This window comes from Poeciliopsis prolifica, unplaced genomic scaffold (genome assembly GCF_027474105.1).
Source record: "Poeciliopsis prolifica strain line A6 unplaced genomic scaffold, Auburn_PproV2 SCAFFOLD008, whole genome shotgun sequence".
Taxonomy (NCBI): Eukaryota; Metazoa; Chordata; class Actinopteri; order Cyprinodontiformes; family Poeciliidae; genus Poeciliopsis; species Poeciliopsis prolifica.
Genome location: NW_026562383.1, coordinates 7823475 through 7839465, shown reverse-complemented (window position 1 = coordinate 7839465; position 15991 = coordinate 7823475). Strand labels below are relative to the sequence as shown.

General features: G+C 37.2%; 1 protein-coding gene and 1 pseudogene across 1 annotated transcript; both read left to right on the top strand.

The window, feature by feature from the left end:
* Positions 1-2455: 2455 nt before the first annotated feature.
* On the top strand, positions 2456-3758 carry LOC129361697 (myosin-7-like). The gene is made up of 3 exons (XM_055032716.1): positions 2456-2560; positions 3166-3374; positions 3543-3758. The coding sequence occupies exons 2-3, from the start codon at positions 3174-3176 to the stop codon at positions 3756-3758; spliced, it is 417 nt and encodes a 138-aa protein (XP_054888691.1). The 5' UTR covers positions 2456-2560; positions 3166-3173.
* On the top strand, positions 3757-14659 carry LOC129362125 (myosin-7-like; annotated as a pseudogene).
* Positions 14660-15991: the final 1332 nt, after the last annotated feature.

Here is a 15991-nt window from a genome sequence, read left to right as displayed (position 1 = left end):
ACTCAGCTATTTATATTTCTGAAAATGTAAGAGTATATGTCAATTATTTAAAGGCTAATGAAATAGTGCTGTATTTTTGAATATTAATTGAAACACATACAATGCAATATCCAATCAAACATAATAATATTCATTATTGCTACTGCAACAAGTTAGTAAACAATCAGCTACATTTTTGTTTTTGGAAACAGATTTTTAGTTAAAACGGAAACATCACCTTAATAATGAATAAAATATCAAACTTAAAGTATGCACATATGCTGAGATGCCTAAGTAGCATTATCGATAAATTTCAGCTTACCTTCCTTCAGGTTTTGTAGCTGCACAAAGTGATACAGAGAGACTGTCAGCATATGAAGAAGTGAGGCAGAAGATGGATGCAAGTTGGCGCAGAGTGCTTGATCTGTGTCTCACATGGATCCGTCCTCCGAAGATTTTCGATAACTACAGAAAGATTACAGGACAACAAGAGAATCTTGTCATCCATGCAATACAAACAAATCTCTCTAATCTTTGCTTAAATGTCCCCCTGAGTCCAAAGTAGCATTTAGATGTTGTTACAATTGCTTTACAAGCTTTAGTTTGTTAATTGCTTAATACATAGGACAGCAATGTTTACAAAGGCTCAAGGACTGCGGCAGATATTAAAACCAAATGGATTTTGAGGTGACAACATTTGTTGTTTCAACTTAGAAACAATTGGACCCACGTAAGAGGAGTTATAGATTGAAGCTGGAATGAAAGTCAGTGAGGTGACATGTGTTAACATTTCCAATGGGATGGAAACAGCTGAGAATGATAATCCAATAATATAAAATCAAATTCTGAAAGACGTTTGCATTGTTTTCTGATGAATCGCAAAGCATCCCACTTCAACACAGAACTAAGTGTGATGGAGTCAGAAGATTTCAATCTTTCAAAACTTTTCAAATAATCCTACCCACTTAAACAGGTGAAATTTTCCTCATTTGAAAAGGCCAAAAAAGTTCTTAGGTAAATTCAAACTACAGGAAAGCTACATTAAATATCTTACTTCTTCCTTGTACATCAGTCCACATCAATGAAACGCCACATGTGCAATTAAATTAACTTGTGCTACTTTAATTTTGGTAGACAGCAGAAATGTATTTTGTCTTTTGGAAAACATAAAGCAATATTTAGTAAATGTATTTGTTCAAAAAAATAATGTAACATAAAATCATATCCTGTATTCAAAACACAAGAAGGCTGTATTAAGTGACTAGTTTTTAGGTCAATCCCACCAATTGTGAGGGAAATCCACAAGCAAGACTTATTGTTTAAATCTTGCTTAATTGAGTTTCAGTTTTTAAACAGAAAATAAATACTAATTTAGTTGAACAGTAATAATATTATGCAATGAAAATAATTTATAATGTAAGAAATATGAATAAAAATTCTCTTCGCCAGAGAGAGCGTTTTCAGTGCAGTGCACCTGCTTCCTCACATCTATCAGGACATAAAGTTGCAGTTCAACTTTATCACTGCCCTCAAAGGCTGTCCTTCACAGTCACAGAGGAAAAATCTAGAAAGAATTTGACAGGGTTATCTTTGTCCACAAGGCCAAAGGAGAGGGAACAATGCCATGATACAATGAGACAAAGGGTGCAGACCTTGCTGGGCAGAACAGTGGTGAGTGATAATTTAAAGTCTCTGACATAGATTTCACTCAACGACAGCTGCAATTCTTCATCGTCTCAGCAGTGACTTTGGATGCCGGTCTACCCACACTTTGCTGAAGTTTATCTTTTAAATTAAGAATCTTAACAGGGCCAATGAGTCAAGATCTCTTCCACAAACATTGTTTCAGTAACAAATTGGTTTTAATCTTTGTCATTGACCCTCCTTGTCCATCATTCTTCTGTGTGAGGTTTTAAACACACCTACTCAGCACATTAATACAGACAGTGAAGAAAAACAGAGGGATTCCTTGATTTTAGTCCACTTTCACAGTTGTAAGCGTTTTGTTATTCAAAAATTTGTGAATTTAAATAGACACTTGATACACTCTATCTAAAAGCTCATATTTTTCTCCAGTAGAAATTAGCAAAACATTTTAAGTTAATAAAAAAATGAAAATAACATTTAGATTTTGGGTTTGAACAAACCCAAGCTAGAAGAAGGTAAAACATGCAAACATTATTTTTAAATGCATCTTAGAAATTATCAGACGCTTAGAAGAACAGAATCATACTCTAAAATAAAAACATTTTAATTAAACCATCAATAGAGCTATAATAAAACCATGAAGAAATGAAATATGACTCAACATGATTAAATTAGGAGTCACTTGATATCAACCCTGTCCATGATTCCCACCTCTTGCCCTCCCCTTTCATTGTACCATGTATTGTCCTCGACTTGTTTGACACAAGGTTACAGCAACAAATAGCAGCAGTCCATCCTGCCCTATTAGGACATTTTTTTTAATGCGCAATCTTTATGCCATATTTGGTGGATCAAAAGGCTTTATTTAAGGAGATACGGCTTCTGTCTGGCACGGCACTGAGCATTTTCTGTGCTTACAGGTTAAGAGTTAAAGGTAAGATAAATATTGTTAACATTATTTGGTAAAATTTCATTCTTAACCTAGTTAAGTTAATACTTAAAATAAATGTGAAATCTTTCATTTGAAATGGCAAATGGTGATTTTTAATAGCATGAATTGATTTTTTTTTTAAATCTGATTTGACCAGAACTTTTGACTGATTCTGATCTTCTTTTGGAGCCGAACTCATCCACTGTAAAAACCAGCTTTGGCTACAAAGGATTTTTATTGTACAGTGAAAATTATTGATAACAATATGATTGAAATACATTTTTGTTGTATTAGATGAATTATAAATTCAAAGTTAAGTTTTATTATTGTTTTTAGAAGCAACTTTCCTTTCCTTATTGACTCCTAGTTTCAAAACAAGCCAAGCAATTAAAAATGAGCATTTTCTAATATTAACTGGTCTGACAGCAATAAATAATCATAAATTCAAATGACTAATCAGTTTTAAAACAGTAACTTGACATATGATACCCAATTTTTGATCCTGTCAAAGAATAAGATTGCCGTCTTAACATGTCCTTATAGAAAAATTCAACAAAGACAATTTAACATAATTTTGACAATCTAAAGAAGGCTACTTTTTAAACCAGGTTGAAACATGGGTGATGCCGCCATGGCAGAGTTTGGGGCTGCTGCTCCTTTTCTAAGGAAATCGGATAGGGAGCGTCTGGAGGCCCAGACTCGCCCCTTCGACATGAAGAGAGAGTGTTTCGTACCTGACCCAGAGGTTGAGTACGTAAAAGCAACCATCCAAAGTCGTGATGGTGACAAAGTCACTGCTGAGACAGAATTTGGAAAGGCAAGTGAATTTATATTCAGTACTAAAATATGTGCAATCAATAAAGTGTTTGATTCTTACTTTTATATTCTTTTCATCTTATTTGTTTACATGACTGAAATAAAGATATTATGATGTTAATGATTCAGTTTAGATGGAATACAAGTTTTTATTGTTTTTTTTTAACAGACTGTCACAGTGAAGGAGTGTGACGTACATCCTCAGAACCCGCCAAAGTTTGATAAAATTGAAGACATGGCGATGTTCACCTTCCTCCATGAGCCAGCTGTACTGTTTAACCTCAAAGAGCGTTACGCATCGTTGCTGATCTATCTAAGAAAGCTCCACTTCAATGAACAAATGAATATTGTGGTGAAATGTAGTCTATTAAATATGTTCAATTAGACACTTATGGCATTATCTTATGTTGTTGTTACCTGTTAACCTGCAGACCTACTCTGGGCTGTTCTGTGTGACTGTCAACCCCTACAAGTGGCTGCCAGTCTACAACCAAGAGGTGGTTGTTGCCTACAGGGGCAAGAAGAGGAGTGAAGCTCCTCCTCACATCTTCTCCATCTCTGACAATGCCTACCAGTACATGCTGGCAGGTACAGAAACCCCTTATTTTCTTCACACATCCCTTATGACACTGCAATTTGAATTGATTGCTAAAATTTCTTGTTGACAGATCGAGAAAACCAGTCAATCCTCATTACGTGAGTCACACTGCAACCTTTTATTTCTTGAGTGGTACTAAGTTGTAGATCCTGGAAGGAAACTTTTCTTGTATTGTTTTCTCAGTGGAGAATCTGGAGCTGGAAAAACTGTAAACACCAAGCGTGTCATTCAGTACTTTGCCAGCATTGCTGCTGCGCCTAGTGGTAAAAAAGATGCTGCAGCTGAAAAAAAGGTTTGTTTAAAAATGCAACTAAAAAGCTCTAACTTAAAATTGCTGAAATGAAAATAATATGTATGTACTGAGGCTGGGACTTAATGCACTAATTTTAATTCACTAATGAGATAAATTTTAATGTGTTAAAATGTTCAATACAAATAATTGCTTTTTTATGAGCAATCCAATGTAGGTTAATGTTTTCCTCAAAGGACAATTTGATTGGATGCTGGAAAAGACTATTGTTGACTGCAAGTTGTGCAAAAAGGAGCTGACGTATCACCAAAGCTATTCAAGCCTAAAAGATCATCTCAATGAAAGACATGTTGCAAGCACAGATGTCCCTAACGTTAAAGCCAGCATTCAACTAGATCTGTTGTAAACTAATATTTTAGTGATCGAGTAATCTATCGATTATTCTTCTGATTAATCCAGTAATCATTTTAAGAATCCTTATTGGTCCCCCAAAATTGATGAAAACCCGGCCATTATCATCAGTCAATAAAATCTCCACGAGGCGAACTAACACTTAGCATTCGTCAACAACTCAAAGACAGAAGTCAGAACTTTGCGCAACACAAGTAATGTCCCGGCCGGAACACGGTGCACAAAATAATAAAACATAAAGTAACAAAGCTTTGAGGCAGGTAAATTTTTCTCAAGGAATTTTAATAATCAAGGTACTCGAATAATGCAAGGAATAGTTTGAGCCCTACAGTCTCATCAGTTGTTTTTTTTAAAATACATGAATGTCCAAAGACTCCATAAGCACTTGAAAGCTGAATGGGTACAATGACACTTTGCACCAATCTGATGACTGAATAACCTACATAAAAGATACAGCAGATTAAAAACAATAAATATCTTTGTTATTAAGCCTATACATTTATATATTAAAAAATTTTGCAGCATAAAAGGTTCTGAATTGAAAAATTTAACTTATTTTGTCCACATATAGTTTTTGATTGAAATCTGATTAATTTTGATTTTTAATTACAGACTCCGTAATTATCTCGATTAAAAATTTTAATTGAGTCAGTCTCACAAGTAGCATAAATATTTACATTTATATACACTTTGTATTAATATTGTCACATATGTCACATTCTGAATTAAATCTGAAATTGTGTTTTTTGTTCAATTTGATCAGGGTACCCTGGAGGATCAAATCATTCAGGCTAATCCTGCTCTGGAGGCTTTTGGCAATGCCAAGACCATTAGGAATGACAACTCCTCCCGATTTGTAAGTGACTTTGGATCTGGAAATAATCATTTGTGAGATAAAACCAAGAAATTAAATAACTCCCTCTCTTCTAGGGTAAATTCATCAGAATCCACTTTGACAATAGAGGAAAGCTTGCCTCTGCTGACATTGAAACCTGTATGTACCTTGATTAGATACTTCAAGGCAGTGATAGCACATTTCTGCTGAGAATAATAGGTTGTTTTCCCAACAGATCTCCTGGAAAAGTCACGTGTCACCTACCAGCTCAAAGCTGAGAGGGATTACCACATTTTCTACCAGATCCTGTCTCAGGCAAAGCCTGAACTTCTGGGTGAGTGTAGGCAACATAGTCAAAGCAATTATGTTTTCTAAAGTATGACATTATATATATTACAACTATATTTTAATTGTGTAAATGTAGAGATGCTACTCATCACCAACAACCCTATGATTACGCATTCATCTCACAAGGAGAGACAACAGTAGCTTCCATCAATGACTCTGAAGAGCTGATGGCTACTGATGTGAGCTGAATTTTAAAAATATTAGCAGAAACTGCATAAATAACTTTTGATGAAAACAAAGTGGATATCAAAATGTTATGTGTAATTAGGACGCCTTTGATGTGCTGGGCTTCACTCAAGAAGAGAAGAACAGCATTTACAAAATGACTGGTGCCATCATGCACTTTGGAAACATGAAGTTTAAGAACAAGCAGAGAGAGGAGCAGGCAGAGGCTGATGGAACTGAAGGTAAGACATTTCTATTTTTAAACAGTTCACAGTCAAACAATGAAGGTAATCTTGAATAATACTTATGTCACTAATTCTCCAAAGACGCTGACAAAGCAGCGTATCTGATGGGATTGAACTCTGCTGACCTCATCAAAGGTCTCTGTCACCCCAGAGTCAAAGTGGGGAATGAGTGGGTCACCAAGGGACAAAATGTTGCCCAGGTAAAGATATTTGCCTTGTTAGAATCATTTGATGCTTTTTTTACTTAGTTTTAACAAATGTCTTTGTCACATCCTTACTGAGGTGTACTATGCTGTTGGAGCCCTGTCTAAGGCAGTTTATGAGAAGATGTTCCTGTGGATGGTAGTGAGAATTAATCAGTCACTTGACACCAAGCAGCCTCGCCAGTATTTCATTGGGGTGCTGGACATTGCTGGGTTTGAAATTTTTGATGTGAGTTTAGATAGGAATCAATGCATACTTGCTGAGTTTTTTATTCTAAGAATTTATTTTTAATTACTCTCAATATCTTTCCAGTTCAACACCTTTGAGCAGCTGTGCATCAACTTCACCAATGAAAAACTGCAACAGTTTTTCAACCACCACATGTTTGTGCTGGAGCAGGAAGAGTACAAGAAAGAGGGGATTGAATGGACTTTCATTGACTTTGGCATGGATCTGCAGGCCTGTATTGATCTGATTGAAAAGGTGAGAATCAGAATATCAAACACATGGAAATGGTAAAAGGTTATTTGTGTTTCAAACCACTTTTATTTCCCTTTCAGCCCATGGGTATCATGTCCATCCTCGAAGAGGAGTGCATGTTTCCCAAAGCCTCTGATGCTACATTTAAAGCTAAGCTTTATGACAATCATCTTGGAAAATCAAACAACTTCCAGAAGCCTAGAGTTGTTAAAGGCAAACCAGAGGCCCATTTTGCCCTGGTCCACTATGCTGGAACTGTTGATTATAATATCAACAATTGGCTGGTGAAGAACAAAGATCCTCTGAATGAGACCGTTGTTGGTCTTTACCAGAAGTCAACAGTCAAGCTGCTTGGTATTCTGTTTGCAAATTATGCTGGAGCTGATTCAGGTATGTAATTTGTCAGGTATGAGTTACTCCTTTTAAAACACGTTATTATTAAATAAGGGGGCATAGCAGATTCCTCTTTATATAAGGGCAGGCAAGGTTTTTTGCTTGCTAAATTATTAATTATTATAAATAAATTATTAAAGAAGTTTAAAGACAAAAAATAAATACCTCTAAATTGTTGGCAGGGCAGCAGTAGCTGTTAGCGTATTTGTTCATCTGTGTCAGATCACCAATTTATAAACAATAGGTGAATAGGTTATAAGTATGATATGGAGAAAAATGCAGCAATGTGCATCTATAATCCATGTTACATATTTTTACTTTATTTGAAAACAATACATCTACATATGGTTTTGATTATTTATTCTATTTAATACTGTGTTAATAACTTTTAGTTCAGGAATCTGGAGGAAAAGGCAAAGGTGGAACGAAGAAGAAAGGTTCATCTTTCCAAACTGTGTCTGCCCTGCACAGGGTAAGATTATTTTGATTTTAACAATCATATAATATCTAAAAGACATCCATGTGAGACATCCACTGACAATAAACATGTGGTTTCAGGAGAACCTGAATAAGTTGATGACCAACCTGAGGTCTACCCACCCCCACTTTGTACGCTGCATCATCCCCAACGAGACCAAGACTCCCGGGGCCATGGAGAATCCTCTGGTGATGCACCAGCTGCGCTGTAACGGCGTGCTGGAAGGCATCAGGATCTGTAGGAAAGGCTTCCCTAACAGAATCCTCTATGGAGACTTCAAGCAGAGGTTTGCTGTTGATTAAAAGTCAGACATAGAAATGTTAAAGAACAAAAATGACCATATTTGGATGTATTTGTTACAAATATTTCATTTTTAACATTATTTAACTCTTCTTGGGTTAGTTGATAACAAAATACACTAGTCCACAAAACAGTTTATTAAGTACGTGTTGCTTCAAAATGAAAGGACCAAAAAAACTATTTTCTAGCTTTTATTCGTCCCAAACTGTTTATATTCTTAGTGTATATCTTTTATTCTATTGTTGAACTGAAGTTCATTGGGTTTTACAAAATGTTTGAATACAATTTTACAAACCTCAATATACAAGTGGTAGTTGAAGTTGAGCATTTTATTCCAAAGACATGACACAAGTGATCTTTTACTTTTGTTAAAAGATACCGCATCTTAAACCCAAGTGCCATACCTGAGGGACAGTTCATCGATAACAAGAAGGCTTCAGAGAAGCTTCTAGGATCCCTAGATATCGATCATAACCAGTATAAATTGGGTCACACCAAGGTAAGTAAAGCTATGTGAGATATCTGTAATTTTTTGATTTATAAATAGATCTTACATTGAAATCACATCTAAATCACACACTTAGAAAGTTTAAATGAGCCCAAATCTTACACATGAACACTCCCACACATGCCTAAGTATTTACATCTTTAAATAACTTAGGTGTTCTTCAAAGCTGGACTCCTTGGTCTACTGGAGGAGATGAGAGATGACCGTCTGGCTCTCATAATAACAAGGATTCAGGCAAGATCCCGAGGTGTTCTTGCAAGAATAGAATTCCAGAAGATTGTAGAACGCAGGTAATAAAAAATAAAGTGCATATCTTAATTGTAAATAAACTAATTTAGAAGGACTTACTTGTTTTAAGAAAGTGAGAAATAATGTGGAGTATAAAAGAAATACATTGCAATATAAGATAGAAATAGTTTCACAACATTTCTTTAAAACAAAATGTTGCACACAGGGACGCACTACTTGTGATTCAGTGGAACATCCGCGCCTTCATGGGGGTGAAGAATTGGCCATGGATGAAGTTGTACTTCAAGATCAAACCTCTGTTGAAATCAGCTGAGACTGAGAAGGAGATGGCCAACATGAAGGAGGAGTTTACCAAACTCAAGGAGGCTTATGCAAAATCAGAAGCTCGTAGGAAGGAATTAGAGGAGAAAATGGTCTCTCTTCTCCAAGAGAAGAACGACCTGCAGCTCCAAGTCCAAACTGTATGTTCAAACTCTTATTTTTAATGTCTTTACAAAGCTTATGGTAATTATTCTGTAAAATGTGATTTTTTTTTTTAAATAAAGGAGCAAGATAATCTGTCTGATGCTGAGGAACGATGTGAGGGTCTGATCAAGAGTAAGATTCAATTGGAAGCAAAAATCAAGGAGTTGACAGAAAGACTGGAGGATGAGGAGGAGATGAATGCTGAACTGACTGCAAAGAAGAGAAAGCTGGAGGATGAATGCTCTGAGTTAAAGAAAGACATTGACGACTTAGAGCTAACTCTGGCAAAGGTGGAGAAAGAGAAACACGCTACAGAAAACAAGGTACCACAAAGACTAACAAATTAAACCAAAATATGTCGAATAGCTTTGGTTCACACTGAAAACCTTTTGGCCTAAAGGTCAAGAACCTCACAGAGGAGATGGCTGCTTTGGACGAAATCATCGCCAAGCTCACAAAGGAGAAAAAAGCTTTACAAGAAGCTCATCAGCAAACCCTGGATGACCTGCAGAGTGAAGAAGACAAAGTCAACACTCTGACAAAGGCCAAGACGAAGCTGGAGCAGCAAGTGGACGATGTAAGATCTAAAACATTACAACTGAATCCTGTATTATGTTTGTTTGACAACAAATGACTATTTCCCTGTCTTTCTGCAGCTTGAAGGGTCCTTAGAACAAGAGAAGAAAATACGAATGGACCTTGAAAGAGCCAAGCGAAAGCTTGAGGGAGACTTAAAGTTGGCCCAAGAAAGTATCATGGACTTAGAAAATGACAAGCAGCAACTTGAAGAGAGGCTGAAAAAGTAAGAAGCCCATATCAACGACACTAGCTACTTTCTAAGTATGCATCATTTTATTCATTGTACTTTTTGTCATCTGTAGGAAAGATTTTGAAATAAGCCAACTCAATGGAAAAATAGAGGATGAACAAGCAATGAGTGCTCAGCTCCAGAAGAAACTGAAGGAGCTGCAGGTGAAACTTCTCACCAGATAAACTATTAACAAGAAGGACAGCGTGTTTTTAAATGCAACCTTCATCATTTTGTTCTAGGCCCGCATTGAAGAACTGGAGGAAGAGCTTGAAGCAGAACGAGCTGCTCGAGCCAAGGTGGAGAAGCAGAGAGCAGACTTGGCAAGAGAGTTAGAGGAGATCAGTGAGAGACTGGAGGAGGCTGGAGGAGCCACAGCGGCCCAGATAGAGATGAACAAGAAGAGGGAGGCCGAGTTTCAGAAACTCCGCAGAGACCTCGAAGAGGCCACCCTGCACCATGAAGCCACCACTGCCACACTCAGGAAGAAACAAGCCGACACTGTTGCTGACCTGGGAGAGCAGATCGACAACCTGCAGAGAGTCAAGCAGAAGCTGGAGAAGGAGAAGAGTGAGCTTAAACTGGAGCTGGATGATGTTGTGTCCAACATGGAGCAGATTGTCAAGGCCAAGGTAAGCTAAATATTAAATATTATGTTTTCTTGTTGCTTGCTGAAAATCTTACTCTAGTCTTGTCCCACATAGTAACGATTATTCATACTTGTATTTACTTTCTTTCAGAACAATTTGGAGAAAATGTGTCGGTCTCTTGAGGATCAGCTGAATGAATATAAAACCAAATCAGAAGAGGGACAGCGTACCATCAATGACTTCACCATGCAGAAAGCAAAGCTTCAAACTGAAAATGGTACAAAAAGGCACTTTAAACCTTTTGAATAGTATATTAACTTTATCAATGAAAAGCCTAATTTTTATTTATTCTTAAATCAGGTGAACTTATAAGGCAGCTTGAAGAAAAGGATTCCTTAGTGTCTCAACTCACCAGAGGAAAGCAGTCATACACACAACAGACTGAAGACCTAAAAAGACAACTGGAAGAGGAAATCAAGGTGAGTGGGAATCGAGAAACTCCATTAAATACAGATAGATTGTTGATAGGGACTAAACCCTTTCTTTTCAGGCCAAGAATGCACTAGCCCATGCGGTGCAGTCTGCTCGTCATGACTGTGACCTCCTCAGGGAGCAGTACGAGGAGGAGCAGGAAGCCAAGGCTGAACTTCAGCGCAGCATGTCCAAGGCCAACTCTGAGGTGGCTCAGTGGAGAACCAAGTACGAAACTGATGCCATCCAGAGAACTGAAGAACTGGAGGAAGCTAAGTGAGTACAGCATTTGAATTTAAGTGACTATACAAAGTTTGAAAGCAGCCAATCCCAATCCTGGATTCTTCTATAATCCAGAAAGAAGCTGGCTCAGCGTCTGCAGGAGGCTGAGGAGGCTGTTGAAGCAGTGAATGCTAAATGCTCCTCTCTGGAGAAGACCAAACACAGGCTGCAGAATGAGATTGAAGATCTCATGGTGGATGTGGAGAGGTCTAATGCTGCTGCTGCTGCTCTGGACAAGAAGCAAAGGAACTTTGACAAGGTTGAAAATTACAGAAACAGCTGTATAAACTTACCACAGCTAAAGATAAAATACTTACATTTATGTCATTTTTTTCTCAGGTCTTGTCTGAGTGGAAACAGAAGTATGAAGAATCTCAATCAGAGCTGGAGAGTTCTCAGAAAGAAGCCAGATCACTGAGCACTGAACTCTTCAAACTTAAAAACTCCTATGAAGAGTCTCTTGAACATCTGGAGACCATGAAGAGGGAGAACAAGAACCTACAAGGTTTGTTATTTATCAATAAGACATCAGACAAACAGTTGAATTAGAAAGAAGGATTCATATATCATGTCGATTATGTTTTTAGAGGAAATATCTGACCTCACTGAGCAAATTGGTGAGGGAGGAAAGAACATCCATGAGCTTGAGAAGATACGGAAGCAGCTGGAACAAGAAAAGTCTGAGATACAGACCGCTCTTGAGGAAGCAGAGGTAAATGCAAAGCAAAACAGTTCCTTGAAATAAAATATTGCAGTGTTAGTTATTTGGTAAAAAAAAAGTTACTCATCAACTCATCCTGTTTTTATAGGCCTCACTGGAGCACGAGGAAGGGAAGATTCTGAGAGTCCAGCTTGAGTTGAACCAAATAAAATCAGAATTTGAGCGAAAGCTGGCTGAGAAAGATGAAGAGATGGAGCAAGTCAAGCGAAACCAACAGCGGATGGTGGATACTCTTCAGAGCTCCCTTGAGTCTGAAACTCGCAGCAGGAATGAAGCCCTTCGTCTGAAAAAGAAGATGGAGGGAGACCTCAATGAGATGGAGATCCAGCTTAGCCAAGCCAACAGGCAGGCGGCTGAGGCCCAGAAGCAACTCAAGTCTGTACATTCACATCTTAAGGTCAGTAAGTAATGGGAAACGTAATTGTGTTACTGTCTTAGTTTAAAAGCTCCAGAACTTGATAGAAAATTGTTTGACATTCATTTAAAGGATGCCCAGCTTCAACTTGATGATGCTCTGCGAGCCAGTGATGACATGAAGGAAAACCTTGCCATTGTTGAAAGACGCAACAACCTGCTTCAGGCAGAGCTGGAGGAACTGAGGGGCGCTCTAGAGCAAACCGAACGAAGCCGCAAACTTGCTGAGCAAGAGCTGCTGGATGTTAGTGAGCGGGTGCAGCTACTGCACTCACAGGTCAGACAGTTTTAATCAATTTCTTCACAAGTTATTAATATATAATAATAATTAACATATAATTGTATAAATATTACTGAAGAATTCTAAAAGGTTTCAATTTATATGTGAACAGAACACCAGCCTGATAAACCAGAAGAAGAAGCTGGAGGGTGATATCGCTCAGCTTCAGACCGAAGTGGAGGAGGCTGTGCAGGAATGCAGAAATGCTGAAGAGAAGGCCAAGAAGGCCATCACTGATGCTGCCATGATGGCAGAGGAGCTGAAGAAAGAGCAGGACACCAGCGCTCACCTGGAGCGCATGAAGAAGAACATGGAGCAGACCATCAAAGATCTGCAGCACCGTCTGGATGAAGCTGAACAGATCGCCATGAAGGGAGGCAAGAAGCAGATCCAGAAGCTTGAGTCAAGGGTGAGTAGAGGAAGGCTCATCGATGGAAAGTGTTTGCGCAAGTAAATTATATGTTTTCTGAATCATTTGATTTGCATCATATCTCAACCAATATGATGTTTCATGACTTTTGATATGGAATCTGCAGGTCAGGGAGCTAGAAAATGAGGTGGAAAGTGAACAGAAAAAGTCCAGCGATGCAATAAAAGGAGTGAGAAAGTATGAGAGACGCATCAAGGAACTTACCTATCAGGTAGCTATTAATATAGAACACATCTTTAGTAGTTTTTATCAACTAAAAAAGCATTTCTTTCTAATTTCATTAAACCTAGACTGAAGAGGACCGTAAAAATCTGGCACGTCTGCAAGAGTTGGTGGACAAGCTTCAGCTCAAAGTGAAATCCTATAAGAAGTCTTCAGAAATAGCTGTGAGTATAGACTTTCAAAATAGATGACTATGTCACTACATAACATAGTCATACGCTTATCTGAAATATGTGATGCTTTTCCAACAGGAGGAACAGGCCAACAGCAACCTCACCAAGTTCCGCAAGCTTCAACATGAGTTGGACGAGGCTGAAGAGAGAGCCGATATCGCAGAGTCTCAAGTCAACAAGTTAAGAGCCAAGAGCCGTGATGTTGGATCAAAGGTTTGTTTGTAGACAAAAATGGTAATTGTTTTTCAAATATATGTTTTTAAAGATGTCCAGCGCATCAACCCAAAAACAAAAACAGCAAAAAGTTTGTCCTTGACAATCCCTTGAAATAATTTCTGACATTCTGAACAGAAACAACCCAACAACAACAATAGTTATTTTTACACCTCCATGGCTGCCAGTAAGCAAAAACAAAATTACATCAAGGTGTGGTCATCAAAAAGCCAGGATCATTGTGTCACAGAAAACAGAGTTGAAAAGGTGTTTGGGAGCCATCTGGCTTTACCAAACTGTCATACCATTTCTGTCAGGAGTAATGGGTCAAAGTTGCATCACACTGTTGTGAGAAACTTATAGAAAGACACCCAAAATATCTGACCCAAGTTACAGAGTTTACCAAGTGCTAAAAAATATTGTTGGCAAACTTATGAATTTGAACAAAGTAAAAAATATCCCTACAAAAATGATCTGGCTCATTACTTTTTTATTAAGCAAATGGAATTATTAAAAAAAGGGTTGTGCATCTTTTTATAGTGTGTGTAAATATCTGTTTTCCATTTCAAGTGGTCCATTGTGACACACTCAACACTTATCCTGTGTTCTCTTTTTTTTCCCCAGAAAGGACTTGATGAAGAATAAAGTTTCTCCAGACAATAAAGTGTCCGAGACACCTGTTGCTAATATAATGGTGCCTCCCTAAGCATGCTGTTGTGTTGAGTAGAATAAATCAAATGTACATCTAAAACACCCTCGAGACTTGTTATTGCCTAAAGTTTTGACCCTTTATGGAAGAAAATAATTTAATTAAAAAAATTGTGAACATAATACAATAAATCAGATTGAGTGGATAAACTAAACACAGAACATTATTGTACCATTAGAATATTGAATAGAACATGCAACACAGCAAATACCTGACAATGTACATCTATTTTTTTTAAATGCACTTATTTACTTTCAATGTGTATTTTTCTGAACAAATACTGCCAGAAACTATATTATTACAATTGTAACTTACATTGAGAAATATTAGTTTAGATAACAGTAGTAAACCACTGATAGTAAACCAATCATCCAAGTTTCATAAGAAAATAAAAATTTATATATTTGCTGACCAATAGTTAGAAAACTTGGAGAATTGCTCAGGTTTTAGATTAAAGCTCTGATTTGCCCTATAAATTAATAAATTATTAGATAGACATACATGTAGGTTTTGTCTACTGATAACAGTTTAGCAATTGCCACTCTGGGGATTTTATTGTAACGGGTTGTGGCTGCAAATCTCTGCATTCTAGGAGGGAAGATCAACCTTATGTGGTTGTTGTTAAAGCCACTAAAATACAGTACCGTTCAAAAGTTTGTGGTCACCCCACTCAGTACTGTAGCTTCTGTGAGGAGCTAAACTGTTTTCAGATGTGTGCACATGGTTGCACAAGGGTTTTCTAAACATCAATTAGCCTTCTGAGCCAATGAGCAATCACATTGTACCATTAGAACACTGGAGTGATATTTGCTGGAAATGGGCCTCTATACACCTATGTAGATATTGCACCAAAAACCAGACATTTTTAGTTAGAATAGTCATTTACCACATTAGCAATATATAGAGTGTATTTCTTTAAAGTTAGGACTGGTTTAGTTATTTTCATTGAAAAGTACAGTGCTTTTAGTGACATTTCAATGTGACCCCAAACTTTTGAACGGTAGTGTAGCTGATATTGTAGAAGGCAGGCTAGTAATCCACTCTACAAAATATTTTCAGAGTTATAGCAAGAAGTCTATTAAATACCTTGAAAGTTATTCATTTGATCTGAAACAGATAAGCATAAAATAATAAATAAGATTTGTATTACACACATGACTCACTGTAGAATTCAGCTGTCTTCATTGAGACCAATGATTTATTTGGGAGCGTCAATGCCTGCATGCTTTTACAAATGCCACATGTGATCACTGGTTTAAACAAGAGTATTTAGACTAGGAATTAAATTCGGGGTTATTTCAATTTTAGACACTTACATTGTATGCTGGATGCATTTTTTTAAACAGAGATAAATCTCCAGTAAAAATATTTATTTA